Source organism: Alosa pseudoharengus, unplaced genomic scaffold (genome assembly GCF_046254945.1).
Source record: "Alosa pseudoharengus isolate Yale_2024_CS ecotype anadromous, Long Island Sound unplaced genomic scaffold, YU_APseudo_1.1 YU_APseudo_1.1_scf_11, whole genome shotgun sequence".
Taxonomy (NCBI): domain Eukaryota; kingdom Metazoa; phylum Chordata; class Actinopteri; order Clupeiformes; family Clupeidae; genus Alosa; species Alosa pseudoharengus.
Genome location: NW_027468576.1, coordinates 33,387,832 through 33,406,860, shown reverse-complemented (window position 1 = coordinate 33,406,860; position 19,029 = coordinate 33,387,832). Strand labels below are relative to the sequence as shown.

General features: G+C 41.5%; 1 protein-coding gene and 1 long non-coding RNA gene across 2 annotated transcripts; one reads left to right on the top strand and one right to left on the bottom strand.

Annotated features, from left to right (window-relative positions):
- Positions 1 to 347: 347 nt before the first annotated feature.
- pdcb (phosducin b) lies at positions 348 to 3,071 on the bottom strand. Its single transcript, XM_076278930.1, has 3 exons — positions 3,035 to 3,071; positions 1,380 to 1,528; positions 348 to 872 (listed from the first exon to the last, which is right to left on the bottom strand). The coding sequence occupies exons 1-3, from the start codon at positions 3,066 to 3,068 to the stop codon at positions 348 to 350; spliced, it is 708 nt and encodes a 235-aa protein (XP_076135045.1). The 5' UTR covers positions 3,069 to 3,071.
- Positions 3,072 to 5,349: 2,278 nt separating this feature from the next.
- LOC143117297 (uncharacterized) lies at positions 5,350 to 10,032 on the top strand. The gene is made up of 6 exons (XR_012985967.1): positions 5,350 to 6,605; positions 7,219 to 7,247; positions 7,386 to 7,467; positions 7,802 to 7,882; positions 8,407 to 8,457; positions 8,741 to 10,032. It is a non-coding gene; the product is annotated as an uncharacterized LOC143117297 (long non-coding RNA).
- Positions 10,033 to 19,029: the final 8,997 nt, after the last annotated feature.

The following is a 19,029-nucleotide window of genomic DNA, read 5'->3' as shown; positions in this document are numbered from 1 at the left end:
GATACGGCCCACAAAATGGATCTTCTTCATAGGTGTGCAAATAACATACAGTTAATGGTCGTTCTAAATTACGTAGGACAATGGGAAATTCAACCAAGCAGTGAAATAAGAACAATACAATTATTTTCTGTCACCTTTACCGATCACCTTATCCACATAGGGCTAGGACTGGTTGATGATAGTGCAAAAGTAAGGGCTATTAGTGGGGATGATCTATTATTTTACCAAAAGTAATCCATGACACATTCGCCCTCGTCCACAGTCAGTTCATCTTCTTACTGTTGTTGTCACCACCTTCCCCCTCTCTCCTCCACTCCCTCCCTCTCTCCACCTCTCTGTCCACCTCTTCACTCCACATCAGCCTCGGCTTCCTCGCCGTCGGCGGCTGCCAGCTCCTTCTCGGGCAGCAGTCCGTACTCATTAAGGAAGGACTCCACGTCGGTGGCGAAGAACTCCTCGTTGAAGTTCTGCGTGATGGCCAGGAAGTTGCCCAGCAGCTCGCCCGCCTTGTAGACCAGCAGTGCCGGCAGCACCTCGTCAGAGAAGCGCTCGCCGGCGCCGGACGCCTCCACGCTGATGCGGCAGAACTTGACCGTGGGGTACTCGCCGGCCAGGCACTCCAGGCAGCCGTTGAGTGCCTCGCAGCCCTTCACGCCGTCCTTAAAGATGTGCACCACCACCACCGTGTTGTGGTGCTCCTTCTCAATCACCTCCAGGAAGGCCTCGCCGTCGGCAAGGTCGTGCACACCCTCGAAGCGCGGCCCGAAGCTCAGCCGCTCGTGCATCTCCTGCATGCAGTGCTTGCGGTAGCGCTTCAGGCACTGGTCGTCCGCCATGTCCTCTTTAATCAGCTCGTACTCCTGCATGCTCATCTGGACAGCGAAGGGTAGAAGAAGGGAGAGAAACGAGGATTGATTCATCCAGACAGAACAAGTATAAGTATATATACTCTTTTGATCCCGTGAGGGAAATTTGGTCTCTGCATTTATCCCAATCTGTGAATGAGTGAAACACACTCAGCACACAGTGAACACACAGTGAGGTGAAGCACACACTAATCCCGGCGCAGTGAGCTGCCTGCAACAACAGCGGCGCTTGGGGAGCAGTGAAGGGTTAGGTGCCTTGCTCAAGGGCACTTCAGCCGTGCCTACTGGTCGGGGTTCGAACCGGCAACCCTCCGGTTACAAGTCCGAAGCGCTAACCAGTAGGCCACGGCTACCCCATGAGATAGACAGATGGACAGAGAGGCGCAAGGGATGATACTATAACATCTCGTTGTCACAGATTATGTCTGGTGTGGTGAATGCTGATTGACATGATGATTGGTGTGTGTGTGTGTGTGTGTGTGTGTGGGTGTGTGTGTGTGTGTGTGTGCCCACCTTGCGGTTGAGGCCTCCTCGTGCCTCATCTTTGGGTTTGTGTGGTGAGCTCATCTGCCTCAGTAGCTCCCTCTTCTGGGGGGGCAGGGCCTCTTGGTCCATGCTCTCCAGCTTGAACCGCCTCCAGTCATTGATCACACCCTTGGGGCCTGCAAATGAACACATAGACAGATCAGAGTTCGGCCCTCTACTCGCCTGAACCTGAACTGCCACAACTCAGATGTGCAGACAGCGGCTACGTTTCCATTCACACCATATACTGTTTTTATTCATAATAATGACAATATTCCGATGCCATAACCCAAATAAGGTCATATTCGGAATACTAAAAACCGGAATAACACCACTGGCATATATGCCTCTTTTAACCGGAATTGTAACACATCAGACGGAAAATGCCCCTTTTGGAATACTAAATTCTATCTATATTCGTGCAAGGAATTTTGGTAGCTTGCTTTGATTCCCTAACACTTTGTAAACATAGCAAAAAGTGTGGCAAAAGGTTTGCACTTCTTAAGTGAATACGAGGTCAATTTATGTATTAAATCCTGAAAGTTTAAATGTCAAGATTGAATTTATCGATGGGTGAAAGTATCGTAATGCGCCACGACACAGGATTTGCACGCACTGCTGACAGATGAAGAATCGGTGAAAACCCCTCAATCAAAGCAGTGTATTATAAGGCTAAAATGCAAAACAATAGCAGCTCTAATCTGGCCAAATTCATATGCTGATTAACATGTAAACGGGAATATTCCGTTTCTGCTTCACATGGAAACATCTTATTCTGAATATTGCCATAACCAGAATATGTTACTTAATCTGAATATGCATGGAAACATACTCAATGTGTCACAGTGTTGTGAGAAAAATCTGTTCAAAAACAACCACAGGCCAAATGGTTGAGGTGGTTTTGAGGTGACTTGCTAATTGCCTCACAGTGTGGATACATTTGTTTAGTGTGTGTGTGTGTGTGTGTGTGTGTGTGTGTGTGTGTGTGGTTTTAGAAAGCAGAATTTGAATGCATAAACAGAACCTGATGGTCAGGATTTCTAACATAAATTGTTTGTGTAAACACTGTCCTGATACCCAACTGTTCAACCTGGAGTTTGAATTGAATCACTAAACACTGGTATTACGGTATTGGAGTGTTACGGAAAATGCCACATTTCTACTGTAATTGCTGTTTTTCTTCTTTTGACATTACCAGATTGTTTTGGTATGAAAATAACAGTGACTAATGTTTGTTGGGAAACAAACAGCAAGTCCAAGGAAAAGTCCTCAAGCTATTTGTCCTACAAGTGCCCGCTGAGGGGATCCAATCAGAGGATTAAGGCAAATGATTGTCCCTGAGGACCATTTGCCAGCTATGTGTCTGGCAATCTCGCTGAGATAATGCATGGCAGCAACCTCAGCCATTAACCTTTCGCATGCTAATCTCCCAACAAGATGCATTAGCTATGTTGCTTAGCTACATGTTTACAATTTAAGACACGTGTCTCTGCTATATATACAGATCTTGTGGTACATCTTGTAGTGGGACACTCGTGCATACGTTTAGCTACTCTCCAGGTCTGGTCTGGTGGTGTTAGTGAAAATAGCAAACATGAAATGCATTTTGAAATGACAATCAAATAGTTGGCTTGAATTCTCACCTGTTTGGGTCACCTCGTCCATGTCCTCGGCCATGTTGTCTGTGGATAGTTTACCTGAGAAGGCATGAGCAATAGAATCAGAGGTTATTCAAGTATTCGTGCGGATCTTAGCAATAGAGTCAGTGGATGGGTGAAGCTGAAGCTGACAGATTTATGTTGACAGGTGGCTGTGGGCAGCAGCATGAGGTCTTAGTAAGTAAAGTTCCCTACTCACTTCTGTGTGGTGGTAGAATAGGAATGAATATTTCTGCACTGTAAACTGACCACTTCTAATACCTCTCCTTATTAGCCGAGTAGCCTGTTTCAAAGGTTAATCCATTTGTTGGCATGTGTGAAGTTCTGACAATTCAAGTACAACATAAAAAAATCCACCTCATATATTTGAGGGGCATGTGGCATGCATGTGCCATCTAGCCTTGTGTAATCTCTGTTGTGTGCTAGCCCAGTGTTCTACCTGTCTAACTACACTACATGGACATGAAAGATAATGAATCACCTTAATGAGATCTACAAAATACACTGTAATCACAAAGCCCCCAATGTAGGGCTGCTAGTCCATAGAAACACCTCTGATGTCTATGGATATGCTAGTCCTTTATTGAATACCTTTCTTAAACCTTACACGTTTTTATGAAAATGCTTGTAGCATGATGTCTACTCTAATGTCATTGTAAGGCGATGATTTTAGCCAAGCCTGTCTTGAGCTGTCCTTACAGTATAATCCCTATGCTTCTGGTTTAATTCGTTTAAATTAATTAAACGATAGACACCGCCAGCAGTTCTGTTGGCACTACATGGAGTACCACTGAAAAGCACTGGAGAATTACATTGGTGTTTTCAAGTGTTATCACATTCTATCTCATCACCACGACAACACATTGCATCACTTACACCGCCACACCTTGTTACAGACAAAACACATTACGTAATTATGAGTGATTCATGCCATAGCCCACAAGAGGGAGGGTTTAAGGAGCTGCTTGGGACTCGGGATTGGCCTTCGGTGGCGTTGCCTAGGCTGAGGTGGATTTGCAGTGGACCTCAGTGGATTAGGGTCTGAGTGGATTAGCTCACTTCACTAGCACAGGTGACGGCATCTCACAACAGGAACCGGTTGTCGTTGCAGCGATACCGTCACAGCCAGAAATGGAAAGAAGGGGAAAAAGCACAGCTGCCCTGTCTCATGGCACTATCCCTTATATTAGAAAAGAAAAATAATCAATCAACTTTCTAAGTGGAAATTGTTAATAATCTAATCTATGAGGAAATGATTCCACTTTCATTCTGCATCTTCAAAGTAGTTTATGAAATGATCCCCATGTCAAGAGTTAAGTATTACAACCCTTGCTGCTAAATGAGTATTTATGTGTTATTGTCACCTAATGTTAGATGTGACTCCTCCATGAGCAACAAAGTGGTATCAGTGTGTTTCTTAATCTCTCTGAACCTTTTGTCTGCATGGAGACAGATGGCTGAACAGCAGGCCGCGGGTCTGTGTCAGCCGAGAAACAGAGAGTGCAGTAAAGACCATTCAAACCCTCCGTTAAACCGATTGTGTGAAAGTGGCTTTTAAGACAATGCATTCCAAACCCATTCTGTATACCTTTCTCTAGTAGGTCTACCACTGGTAAGAACTCCTCAGCTAATCAAACCACAAGCCCAATTTCTTGGCTACATGTCCATTGTTGCGTTATTGCATGCGTTACTGTGAAGCATCCACACCCACACCCTCTTATCTGCCTGAAGTAGTGTCTGCTCTGAGATGCATCCATCTCTGTTGGTTGGCCTCCCTCCTGCTCTATGCTGCTGTTGGCGTGTGAGCATGCAGGAGCAGACCCATCAATCTTCCTCTGCTGTCTTGGTTTTAGTCGCGCTAATGGGTTTGGACCCCCAAGGCCCAGAGCTTTCCAGGTGGTCACTGGCAGCATTTTACAAATTTTTTTGGTGTTTTTTTTTTTTTACTTTGAAGGGGGTGGGGGGTAAACTGTGTTTGACGTGCTTCAACAGGTAAAAGATTGATGGAGAGCTGAAAGGCACACTTTCTTTTTTGCTTCGCTCTACCTCCAAGTGAATAAAAAGAAGGTTCCAGAAGGAGGTGTCTTTCTGAAGAATGGTAATTGTTGTCATCGAAGTTTGTGGGAAGTCACTGGCTCACCTGTGAAGGTGAGTTTTCTAACATGGCTCACCTGAGCTAACGTTGGGTGACATCTGTCCCAATGTGTAAGAGGAACTTTTGTCATCGTGTGTGTCATGGAAGAGAATGATGCACAGAGGCTGTAAACGTGCGTGTGTGTGTGTGTGTATTTGTGTACTCATTCTACCGACCAATAGGGGACTATGGGTTGATTGCACACCAACCAATAGGGGACAATTGAATGAGTGGGGACCTAAAACCATAGTCCCCACCAGGATAACAGCTATACATGATAGCAGCTGTCATGCTAACATACCTAGCATCAATATCTCTGAAAGTTTTCATCGTCCCCAAAAGTTCTGATTTTGTCCGAATGTGTGTGTATGCTGAAGATCGAAGCTTAGGAGTGAGACACCTTTGGTCAGTGGCTGTATTGCAGGTGTGTAAACTATGCTGCAGGCTCCACCCCAATGACATCGTCTGAAGTCAGGTTCCGCCTACAGAAGTGGGCATTGTCACATGATGTATCAGGTGACCATAAGCCACCAAGAAACCAGGAAAAGACCGTTACTGGAGAACAGCAAAGGAAGTTTACCCATAGGCTAAGGTTACTAGCCTATTAGACATGGTGAAACCAAGTATATTACCTCTATATTGCCATATTCAACAGAATCTTCATAAAAAGCCTGTTTCAAAGTTGTGTTTTATCTATGGCCTATGATAAACCTGGTTTAACGGGTAAACTAACTTTAAAGTTTGCCTAGATTTGTGTGTTAACGCCACTCCTTCCAGCAACATGGCCATCTTAGTTTAATTTTCATGTCATTGATTACTTGTTTGCACAAATTAATGAGTGATTATTCAACATGGGCTTCAAGTAGGCTACTTTACAGGCCTAGCCTACTATTACTAGAGTATTACTAGATTACTACGTTTGAAATCGTCTGTGTTACGTTCGCTAATTGCATAGTATTCAAGCACTTCTCGACTAATGTCCCCATATAGACTATAGGACCCCCCCCCCCAACATTTTGGCGGTTTGGCTGCACTCCCTTTTCCACTCTCGCACTCGCGGTCTCATCAGACTCAAGTCCCCAAATAGACTATACGAACGGATCCCCCCACCCCACCCCAGATGCTTTTGGCGGGCTCAGTTTTACATCCATATTACTAGGCTATATCAGCATTTCTTGTATTCCATAGGTTTAGTCTAAAACATTTCTAATTGAGGATACCGGAATATAAATAATTAATTAAAATAAAAATGTATTAATTTTGGTTATTTTATTTCAAACAACGCAAGAGATTCACGTCCAATCAGCAGCGATCTATCCCACAACGTCTTTCTTCTACAACAAGAAGTACTTTGGCAAGCGCCATTTTGATGAAACCAGGAGTAGGTGAAAGTGGAGGAGAGGACACGTGTGTGCTGTAACTGTAAGTTTATGTTCTGTCTTGTATTGCTTTATACTTGAGAAACATATTTTTGCTAGAAGAGCAGGGTAGTTCTTGTTGCTACGTTATAATCGCATTAACGTTAATGTTAGTTACTGGATACGAGTCTAACACCACTCCGCTGGTACTACGGTAGTAAGTGTTGAATTAATGCGATGTATAACGTTATACTTTTACTTTTGACGGCTTTGATCCTCGAAGCCTGCATGCTTAAACCATGTAACGTTTCAGCAAGCCTACCAAATGTCATTAAGATGGCAAGCAAACGAAGTTCCGCACGTTAGCAAATTACCTACAAATAGACGTTAGCATAGATGGTCTAACAGGGGACATCTCTGCACGTTGGCAAGTTCACCTAACGTTGCCTGACAAAACCAGACAGCATGCTAATGAAGTAAACACGTTAGCAAGCTAACAAAGTTATCTAAAAAGTAGAGACCTTGCTACTGTTAATAAGTCAATACTTTAGCGAGCTATCATAATGACAAAATAGCTTAACAGCCTAGTTATACAGACATTAGGCTAACGTTAGAGATATTAAGTTGTTTTCCCCCCATGATGTCAGTCTTATATTCTTCTATTATTATCTCCTTAGATTACTTGTTGAGCATGTGAAATGACAAGGTAAGCATTTCAAATTTGTATTCCTATGGTCATGCTTAGTCCAGACTAAATTTGGGCTAACATATTGATGTATAATATGTATTAGACTATTATTAGTGTAATGGTGTAAAATGCATGCTTTTCTTTTCTATTGCACAGTACCAACTCGGAGAGGTTCTTAAAACGGATTTTAGTTTTGCGCCAGCATCACTCAAAGTGTGAATCCCTGTATGATAAAATGGTATAGTTAACAGCTACACTCTCATTAGTTTGCACATCACAGTAATGACAATTCTCTAAATAAATTGTATATGGGATGAGGCAAAATTGTAATATAAGGATGATGATGTTCTTATTTAATCAATAATAGACCATTTAATGCAATGAACTGCTGTAGACCCAGGACTTGGAGATGGAGGCATACTGTAGATGACTGTTACTGTTTGCCTGTGTGCCATGTGAAGAAAGAGCAATCATTATTGTTCATATGCAATAAAAACATTCTTGAGAAAATGTCTTATGGGCATGAATAGTGGAATTAAATGATCATTTCATTGCTTATATGTTTGTTACAGGCAACCATGGGGAAGCAGGAGAGCGATGCAGAATCGAGATACAAAACGGAAGGCCCAAAAAGAACAACAAAAGCACGAAATGTAAGTAATTTACATTCTAAACATGTTAAATCACCCAGTGTTTACTCCAGGAGACGTGTTGTGTGCTACAGGTGTGAACACAAAACTCGGAAATATGTTTGGACCTGATTCTCCTTATATTGTCCGGTCTTATGTGATGGCTATATATTTGATTCTCTGTATATTGTCTGGTAATATGTGATTGCTATATACACTATATTTCCAAAAGTATTGGGTCACCTGCCTTGACCCCGATATGAACTTCAGTCACATCCTATTCTTAATCCATAGGGTTTAATATGACGTCTGTCCACTCTTTTAAGCTATAACAGCTTCAACTCTTCTGGGAAGGCTTTCCACAAGGTGTAGGAGTGTTCCCAGAAGAGTTGAAGCTGTTATAGCAGAAAATGGTGTCATATTAAGCTCTATGGATTAATAACAGGATGTGACTGAAGTTCATATGGGGGTCAAGGCAGATAACCCAATACTTTTGGCAATATAGTGTATATATTTGATGTCCTCCTATGTGTTCTTGTCCTCCACAGAACAGTGCTTCAGAATTAGTTCCAGAGCTACAGCGAACGGAAAGTGTGTTTGTAAGTGATAATATAAGACTACTTGACCCAGTGAAATATGGGAGAACAAATTGTGTTTGTGTATTTGTTGTACAATGTTGTCTTGATGTTAATGAATGAGTTATGTTTTATCATAGATGTGGTGATAGTTTTCATAGTGTTAGTAGATTACATTTCATAGATACTCCTATTACTCTCATTCATGGTATTTGACTTCATCACAGCTTTTTTTTAATATCAGTAAGCAGACTGCAAAACTTTCTAAACATTGCTTTAAAATTAATCTTTGTTTTTCTATCTGAAGCTCACAAAAGAGATGCTGGGCATTCCAAGGGATTCTTTGCCCAGCAGTGAAGATAGTGGCAGTGAGGACGATTATGTTCCGGACTCAAATAGCAGCAGCTCAGAGGAGCCCAGTGATGAGGAACCTGCAAAGAAGGTCAGGCCCAAAGTTTCTTCTGCCAAGTCCAGTGATGAGGAACCTGCAAAGAAGGTCAGGCCCAAAGTGTCTTCTGCCAAGTCCAGTGATGGCACAACAGTAACAACATCCTTTTCTGTCACTGACAATGAGAAGTCTTCAAGTGAGTCAGTAGTTGTAATGAATGTTAAAAAGAAATCAGATGGGTCAAGGGCCTACAGCAAAAGGCATTTTTGTCTTTTTTGTTCAAAGCCTTATGCAAAAATGGCAAGACACTTGGAACATGTACACAAAAATGAAGCAGAAGTAGCTGCAGCTGTTAGATTCCCCAAAAATTCAAAATCAAGAAGAATTCACCTGGACCTTCTGCGCAAAAAAGGAAACCGGGCACACAACATTGACGTGATTCGTGAAGGCTCTGGCGTGATAGTTCCTTGTAAACAAACAAGTGACAGTAATATCAATCCTAAAGATTTCCTGCATTGTTTAAGCTGCCAAGGGCTTTTCAAGAGAAAGTTTCTTTGGAAGCATATGAAAAGGTGCACTTTGGCTAGACAGTGTGGGGTACTCAAACCTGGCAAAAACAGAATACAATCACTCTGTGCAAACGCTCAACCTGTACCAGTGGGAGTAAGTGATAAGTTATGGAAGCTCTTAAGTGAAATGAGTCAGGATGATGTTACCCATGCCGCTAAAAATGACGTGTGCATTGTAAAGATGGGAGAGCAAATGTTTAACAAAATTGGCCATGATCCTTCAAAACACGAATACATTAGGCAAAAGATGAGGGAGATTGGAAGACTGCTGTTAGCAGGTACACGGGAATCCCCAATGAAGACAATGGAGGATTTTATTCTTCCGTCGAACTTTCCACATGTTGTGAATGCTGTGAAGGATGTAGCAGGCTTTGACAGTAACTCCAATTCTTTCAAAATACCTTCACTGGCTTTAAAATTAGGCCACAGCTTGCAGAAGATTGCGAGCATTATTGAATGTAATGCAATGATATCGGGGAAAAAGAAAATTGTTGAAAATGCACAACACTTCAAACAAATTTACCGAACATGCTGGAATGAAAAAGTTTCCTCATCTGCACTGAAAACACTTTCAGAAGCGAAGTGGAACACCCCACAACTGCTGCCATTCACTGAAGATGTTAAAAAAATGCACATGTACATGGATCAATCATCAAGGAACTGGGTTGATCTAGCTGAAGTAACCCTCGCTCAGCTCATACTGTTCAACCGTAGAAGAGAGGGGGAGGTGTCAAAAATGCGCCTGACTGCCTTCACTGCAACTGATGTGCCCTTGCATGCAGATGTAGCTGAGGCTCTAACTGCTCTAGAGAAGAAGCTGTGTGAACACTTCAAAAGGATTGAAATTCGTGGGAAGAGAGACAGGAAGGTCCCTCTACTGCTAACCCCAGCAATGCAGGCGTCCATGGAATTGTTAGTGAAGACTCGTGCATCCTGTGAGGTTCTCGAAAATAACATCTATTTTTTTGCCAGACCTAGACAAGAAACTTTTATTCGAGGCTACAAGTGCATTCACCAGTTTGCAAAGGAGTGCCAAGCCAAATACCCAGAGCGCTTATCCTCTACGAAATTAAGGAAACATGTATCCACACTTTCCAAGGTTTTGAACCTCAAAGATACAGAAATGGATCAATTGGCTGATTTTTTGGGCCACAACATCGCAGTCCACCGCAAGTTCTATCGTCTGCCAGAAGGAACACTACAACTGGCTAAAGTTAGTAAAGTCCTGATGGCCATGGAAAGAGGGTGCTTAATGGACTACAAAGGAAAGAATTTAGACGAAATTGAAATTGATCCCAATGGTAATTATGATGTTCAAGGTTAATGTTAATCTCACTATGATTTATACATTTAGTAGATTTCACAAGTTTCTGATTGGTGTGCTTTAGAAACAATTCCAGAGGAGAGTGACCATTCAGAAAGCGAACTGACAGGCGAAGAACTAAGCCCACCTTCTACATCCTACCTACCTTCAGCTGCTAAGAAACGTAAGTATTAAGGGTAACAGTGTTTCCTCTACATTTATTTCAGCATGGCGGCCCCCCCATTGTTTAATTAATACCGCCACGGTATCAGAATCAGGGCAGACGCACATTTGCTTTTTAAATAATCCTGCGACGTATCCTCCCCTGCTGGCTGCTGCTCACATAGCAATTTAACAATAAGTAGCCTAAACTAGTCAGAGGTTACTATGGCCCGTCCAGTTTCAGTTTACATATTATATATTGTATTGATGTAGCCTATTTAAAGCATTAACTTTCTTCTCAGTGTTTCCTCTTCATTTAGTAGTGCCACTGCTTCAGAATTAGGGGAGACGCAAAATATTGTCTGGAAGCATAGTACTAGTAGGCTAAATGCCCTCCGCTGGCTGCTGAAAATTGCAGTTTAAGAATAAACAGCAATGCTAATCCGAGGTACCTGCCGCCACTGTTAAAAAAAATCTAGCGGAAACACTGGGTAATATGAATGCTTGCAGGTTGTCTTGAAGGTGTTGAACATGATGCTGATTTTAATGTCTGAAACGCAGGTACTTCAAAGAAGAAACAGTGCATGCAATCAGAGGACGAGTCCGAGGATCCAGGTTCAGCTGCTAAGAAACGTAAGTATTAAGAGTAATATGAATGCTTGCAGGTTGTCTTGAAGGTGTTGAACATGATGCTGATTTTAATGTCTGAAACGCAGGCACTTCAAAGAAGAAACACTGCATGCAATCAGAGGAAGAGTCCGAGGATCCAGGTTCAGCTGCTAAGAAACGTAAGTATTAAGAGTAATATGAATGCTTGCAGGTTGTCTTGAAGGTGTTGAACATGATGCTGATTTTAATGTCTGAAACGCAGGCACTTCAAAGAAGAAACATTGCATGCAATCAGAGGAAGAGTCCGAGGATCCAGGTTCAGCTACTTAGAAACGTGAGTAAGGTTTTGTTCATGCCTAACTGATAAATAAATGTCATCGGAGACAGCAGGGGCCATATTCACAAAGAATCTTAAGGCTAAAAGTAACTCCTAACTTTCAGAGAATGCTGTAGCAACATAATTGACATCCCCTGAAAGTCCTCTGCACGTAACTTTAGGTATGGACAAGAAATGTAGCCACCACATCCAAACGATTCGTAAATGTACGTAGCCACCATGTTATTCAGCTATGCCGCGACGACCTATGCGGTACATGCTCACAACGTTGCCACAATATAACTGTCAGCTGGGGAGTAACTCAAAGTATTTTAGCCCTAAAAGTAGCACCTAAGTCTGGGATAGCTTAGAAATAGTCAAGAGGACTCCTAACTCACTAAAACCTTTTCACAAACATTTGGGTAACACTTTACTTGACGGGTGAGTTCATAACACATTCATAGCAGCTGTCATAAACTGCACATAAAGCATTCATGACTGTTTCATGATACATGACTCAATATTCATACCAAACCTTTCATGAATGTGAAGCAAAAAATAAATAAATCAGAAGCAAAAAATTGCTTCTCCTCTTTGCAAACGTGTCTTCATACAGATTCATTTTAAAAAATGTTGTTTGCCCTTCACAAAATGTGTGTTGCAGACAGGACGGTGATTTGTGGTGTGAAATTGTTTGTTTTTTAGGCACATCAAAGATGAAGAGCCAAAGTAAATGTGCTGAAATGAACTCCGATGTTCCAGATGCAGCATCCAAGACATGTAAGTATGATGGATGTTTGTGTTCTGATATGAACTTATGTAGTCCGATCAAAACTAGTGTAGCAAATGATAGGGTTTGTGTTCAAGTAAATATGTTAAACCTGTCAGGAAACTGAGCTAAAATAAATGTATAGGCCTCTGTCTTTATCAAATTAAAACTTGTCAAACAACTTCATCATACAACAATTCATTCATTGTCAGACTTGAAAGACACATAAGTGTGAATATTTTTGGTTAAGCATATTTCATTAGTGTCTTTTTGATATTCTTTGTTGTGATTCTATTTCACAGCCTGCCGCAAGAGAAGACCATGGAGTCAAGAAGAAATCGGCGCTGTTGAGAAGACCCTGATGAAATGTATCACTACAGGCAGAACTCCTGGGAAGGCAGACTGCGTTTCTTGTATCAACTCCGCACCTGAAGCACTTAAGTTCCGTGACTGGATGTCAGTTAAGTTTTATGTCAAAAATCGTTGTGTGTCCTACCAAAGAACCACACAGACCCTTTTATAGCAATTTGATAAGAATGAGTTTGGGGGTGGGAGATGGGAATGTGTTCAGTTTTCTTAACAGGGCTTGAGCATTTCAGAGGACCACATAATACATGCCCTGTACTTACACAGTATTCTTGTTTATATTTTATGTTGGCAGAGGGTCAGCAATGTTTTTGTCATTGGTATTACAGTACATGCACTTTATTTTAACAGTACTTAAATTATTTTAGGTTGGGAGAGGGTCAATTGTGTACTTTCGTTGTTAATACTACATGCTCATACAAACAGGCTTTAGAGGAAAATTAATGATGCTCATGATTGTGATAATGTTGAGGTGTAAAGAGTTGTGTGGGAGAAGAAGGTACGTTGTATCCTTGTTGACGAGGTTCGTTAAAAATATTCTGACGACACATTTTTTTTTATTAATTTTAATATTTCTTTTATTTTCATTATTCACTTGGTATCTGCAATGCCTGAGTAGATATTTTATATTGAGAAGGTATCTGCTTTTTCACATGGTGTTGACTGTAGCATTACTAGCACTTTCAGAAATAATGTACGCTAATAACTATCACAACAATCTACCTCATAACGTTCTAATGAAGTGTGGTTATGCATTCTGGCACTGTGTTAAGCAGCCAATAAATGTGTTGATTGCTACTAATGTTTTTATTTCTTTCCTTTTGTATATACGTATTAGCTTCAACTTGGTGTCATGAGACAGGTCTCACGAGTATTTCCAAAACAACAGTAAATCCTCAAAACCACTCATGGTATTATAGTATAAGATGCATTGCAACTTGAACAAATGTGGTTTACATTACATGTGCTCCTTCAGAATGGTTTTCAGTATATCCAAGAAAATACAGAAGTTGGTCCCCAGATTGCACTGTGCTTGTTGATTACATCACTTGGGTGGGCGTGACTATGGGCGGGGCCAGAGTCCTCACTTTGACCACCTGACACCTGTCCCCTGTGGCTGGTCAGGAGTCAGGTGTCAGACTAACTTCAGGTATGAAGTGTGTATTCTATATTCCAACTGATTTGCTTATTACTGAACCCATATCCAATGCTCCTGTGCAATGCCTTGTCTTTACCATGCTTAGAAAGTGGTGTCCCCAAAAGTGACCGTTCTGTCAGGTGTCCCCAGGTGGTGATAAAGATGGGTATGTGTGCGTGTATGTGTGCAACTGTGTGATTGTGTGTGTGTGTGTCTGTGTTTTTGCGTCACACATCATGTGTAAAGGTAGCACTGTACGTCACTAAGTTTAAACCCGATTAGCTGCCTTCTGAACTCTGGGAAGTAATCAGTCACAGATATAGCTACATTAAATCCCTTTCACACTCTCACACACTCACTCTCACACACACACACACACACAGACAGAGTTTTGTGCCATCACTGTGCACGCATACATAGAAGGACACATACACACATTACACATGCACACTTATACACAGGGGTGTAGTGGTAAAATAAGAGGTGGGTAAACTATGAATTCTAAAACTGATAGTTCCGGTCCTTGATTGTGATTGGCTGAATCGCATTTGATGCCATTGTAAAATGCAGCATAAACATACACCTTGACCGCATTTCGTTCTTTATTACTGCACTACCATAACTTGATACAACTTGACCTCCAGATGCTCAAATTCAATTGTTTCTCTATGAAATGATGCAACTGACCATTACAACGTGCCTCACGTAAAATCAGTAAGATGCAAGCAGGAAAAAAGTGAGGCTCAAGCAGAATAAAAACGAGAGGTGCTAAAAGTTACAAATAATTCAACTTTTCAAATTAAGTTTTTTTTTCCCACAATGGGTTGTTGCTTTGCTGCCTGCCTTAGCTAAGTCAGGGAGCTAGCTATTTAGGCGAGCGTACCTATGTTCCCCGGGTCCTATGTTCCCCGCTTTGTATGGGGCCGGGGAACATAGGACCCTTTTTTAAAACCCTAAACATAACCCTAACCCTGAGGGGGGAACATAGGACCCGGGGAACATAGAGATGAGCCCCTATTGAGCTCATTATAACGTATCATAGCAACAACATGTATGCTGTCAATTTCCTGCTTATATGCTTTTAGCACTCTACTGCTTTGGAATACTTGTGTTTCGGAGGTGAGAAAAGCATATCAGTGTGAACGCTGCCTTTGAATCAACAGAAGCTATCATGGGCCGGCCAGCCAGTGGGAATTAAATGTTTTAGCTGCAAAGACTAAGATTATGGTGTTGACTTAATTTATTAAGTCTGGTTCAACCTGTGAATTGTATTGCCTTTAGAGAGAAAGAAGAAAAGAGAGAGAGAGAGATAGTGTTGTGTGTGTGTGAGAGAGAGAGAGAGAGAGAAAGAGAGAGAGAGAGAGAGAGACATACAACTATGACCTTCAGTTCCCAGGAAACCAACACAAAACAAGATTAACCCTTCCCCAGACTGTCTCCTGCTTTTATCCCGGTATTAGCTTAACTCTGCCAGTTCGCTTTCTCCAATGTCCAACTGTTCACACTCTCTGTCCCTGCTGTATCAGTAGCCTACACCCCTCTTTCAGTGTCTTTCAGTGTCTTAAAATAATGAATGTGAATTCCAAAGACCCAAAAAGGTATTTCATCTACAGTAAGCTTACACTTTTGCGGTTCACTGGTGCACCTGATCCATGCACCTGATTTATCATCATGAGTAAGACATCAATGACAAAAAAAAGCCCAACCCTTCCTGTCCAGTTAGGGACCAGCACCATTCCTCATGCTGTCAAAACAACCCAGTGACCATAGCAACAATGTGTCAAATGCGTGCGTACTCACCATAAATTACTGTAAATAAAGACAGAGGCACTGGTCTGAAACCGAACTGTTTACCATTTGGTCAGCCTTTAGGGCAAACGTTCAGCAACAACTAAAATGAGATTTTGGCAGATCAGTCCCAATGTATTCAAGGCCTGCCCAGCATTGAAGGCTTTAGATACATCGGACTCAAAGTGCACCCACCACAGAAACTGCACCACTGCACCATTGCACCATTGCAACTTGTATCCATTCTCACTGAGAACACTTCCTCTCAGACCTAAGCACCATCTAAAAGTCACACACAGAAGCAAGACTGCAAGACTCATTTTGTGCACTACTAAATGCATCCACTAAATGCATCCATGCAAGCCAAGACTTAAAAGAGGAGGCCTAAACAGCTTTCTGCTTACCTGCCTGGGTGCAGAGATGAGTGAAGGAGTGTGTATGCTTTCTCTCTGGTGTCCTGCTCCGGTCTGTGGAGTGGTCAGTTGGCTCTTAGGGTTATCATATGTGTGTGCATCTGTATGTGTGTGTGTGTGTGTGTGTGTGTGTATGGACATAGAGTGCTCATAGGGGCAGGGCCTCGAAGAGACTTCTTAGAACAGAGATGCTCAGTGCACCTCACAGGAATAGCACACTAAGAGGATTGAAGCCCAAGAATTAGACACCTACACTAAGTTAGAATGGCATGTGATTGAGAGAGAGAGAGAGAGAGAGAGAGAGAGAGAGAGAGAGTGCATGGAATTGAAGGATCTTCGAACGTTTAGCGACTGGTTAGGGCCTATTTTTCACTCATTCACATCTTTTTGTAAGTCCACCACCACCACCACCACCAGTGCACTGTTCTGCTTACCCTCCATAACCCCTCTGCCATCCCACCTATCGGTTCCCATGACCCAGACGGTAGACTAAGGTGCTAATTATACAAAGGTGATGGTGTTTTCCATACTCATAGGGAACACTGATTTAAATGGGCATCTGAACTATACTGTACCTTTGGCTGAAAGCAACTACTGAATGTATAAATTATGGCTGTCAAAAAAAAATGCGTTCATTTTGATCAATTAATCACAGAAAAAAATTAAGTGTTAAAAAATGAACTCTGATTAATCTAGGGCTGCAGCTATCGATTCTTTTTGGAATTGAGTATTCTAATGATTATTTTATCGTATTTTTTTGCGTTATTAAGTGCAATTTATTAATATGCACAACAAATGTCATGCTGTAAACTAGCCCTATAGTCACTTCAAAGTCAATTAAAGGAGAATTCCGGTGTGATATTGACCTAAAGTGTGTTAAAACATGATACCGAGTGTGAACATATGTCTCAAAGCTCATCTCGGCTTGTCCCCTGCACTCAAAATCTGGCGCTAGTTAGCCGATGCTACAAACAGTTTTTCGATGGGGGTGCCTCGGGCATCGGCCTAGCCATGCAAATAAATCACTGTTTTACACCATTTACGAGGCTCAAAGTAGCTCCATACTTCATTGGTAGACTTCCGAAGGCCTTGACATTTAAAACGAGACATTGAGAACCTTGAAAAAGCACTGGTTTACTAAAAAGACGATTTATACAGACAGTATCTTCACGGAGTTTAGCGTTTGCAGCCATCTTGAATTTAGTCACGATAAGTCGAGCGACGAGTATGAATGAACAGGTATGATAAGGGATCAGATTCCAAAAATAATTCCGTGGAAATGCATGGATTCCAGTTGCTGCTACTGGAAGAAACTGGAATCCATGCATTTCCACAGAATTATTTTTGGAATCTGAGTTTTGTAAAAGCAAGTACAATGATAGTACCTGATAGTACATGTTGTTACACAGGTTGTACCACTGTACCTAATTAGGTAGGTACATTGTAACAGCGACAAATTAAAATAAAGTGTTACCAACCTTTATTTTACCAGGAAGGTCCCATTGAGACACAATGTCTCTTCTGCCAGGGAGTCCTGGTCAATCTACCGAAATTAATTTGAATTGATATATTTTTAACATACTTTCATAGCAAACATTGATGGATGTGATTAATTTAAGTTATTGATTCGATTTTGTTTAATCGATTGACAGTCCTAATGTAAATGTAATGCAAATTGAATGTCAGCGAGTAAATTGTTTATTTATTCTATGTAGGCTATTTGTTACCACTGTATTGTACTGTATTGTAAACGTTATGTAGAGTTTTTTACATGCTTGTATGTGTTTTCAGTACTATCTCTCTTCAAAGCTCAATATTTCCTTTTCAAATTCTAACTTTCATGTTAAGTAAACACAGCATATTGTTAGACACTTCCTATCTTACATTTTTAAAAAGTATACAACTTGTACAAGGTCTGACCATTGTGTAAACTATGTCCAGAAGTGTTTCATGACATTCAATTCTGTCACAGACTGAGCATTAGCTCTGTGTGTGTGTGTGTGTGTGTGTACGTGTGGACAAGGAGCACTTGTGTCACATTAGGTTGCATTTTTGCAGATTTGGTGTGGGATTTCTCAAGTTTCAGAAATGCATGACTGAAATGTAAGTTGAGTGTTTAAAAAAAAAAAAAAAAAACACAAATAGAGATTCACAAAATGATTTCTGTGGAGGTTCTGGGAGGCACTTCCAGAAGGGGAGTATGACGGGAGTGCCTGAAGTAGGCTAAGTCCATATTGTGGCAATATTTACCTCATATATCCTCTTCAAGCATAATATTTGTGTAAATTCATTATTGGTAGTACTCGCAACTTCTAGATGCTGATTATGCCGATTAGACCTCTTGAGTTAGGGAACATGTCCATAAATTGCATCTTTTATTTGTTTCTACAGTATTTACTCCTCACTTAAGTCATGTTTGGAATTGTGAGGTAAAGTGAGTGGTAGTTCACTAGGAATGATGACGGGGAATATCATATTTTAAGGTTGTATCAGTGATTTCAGGCCCAAAGAAGGCCCAAACATAAATGATCACATTCATCTAATCTTTCCTAACGATCCGCTATAGCTTTCTGCCCTATAAGCAGGTCGTCAAAAAAATGCGTCTCTGTAGGCAGCCTAGGCTCCGAGATCTGTACACAAAACCAATTGCTACCAACAAGGGTTGGCAACCCACTCAAAGGCAAAATAAAGTGTTTTAACCAATAACTGACCAGATGCGCGTTTAGGAGAGTTTTAATTGCACTCGAGGGAGGGGGAGGAAGTAGCAAGCTAGCT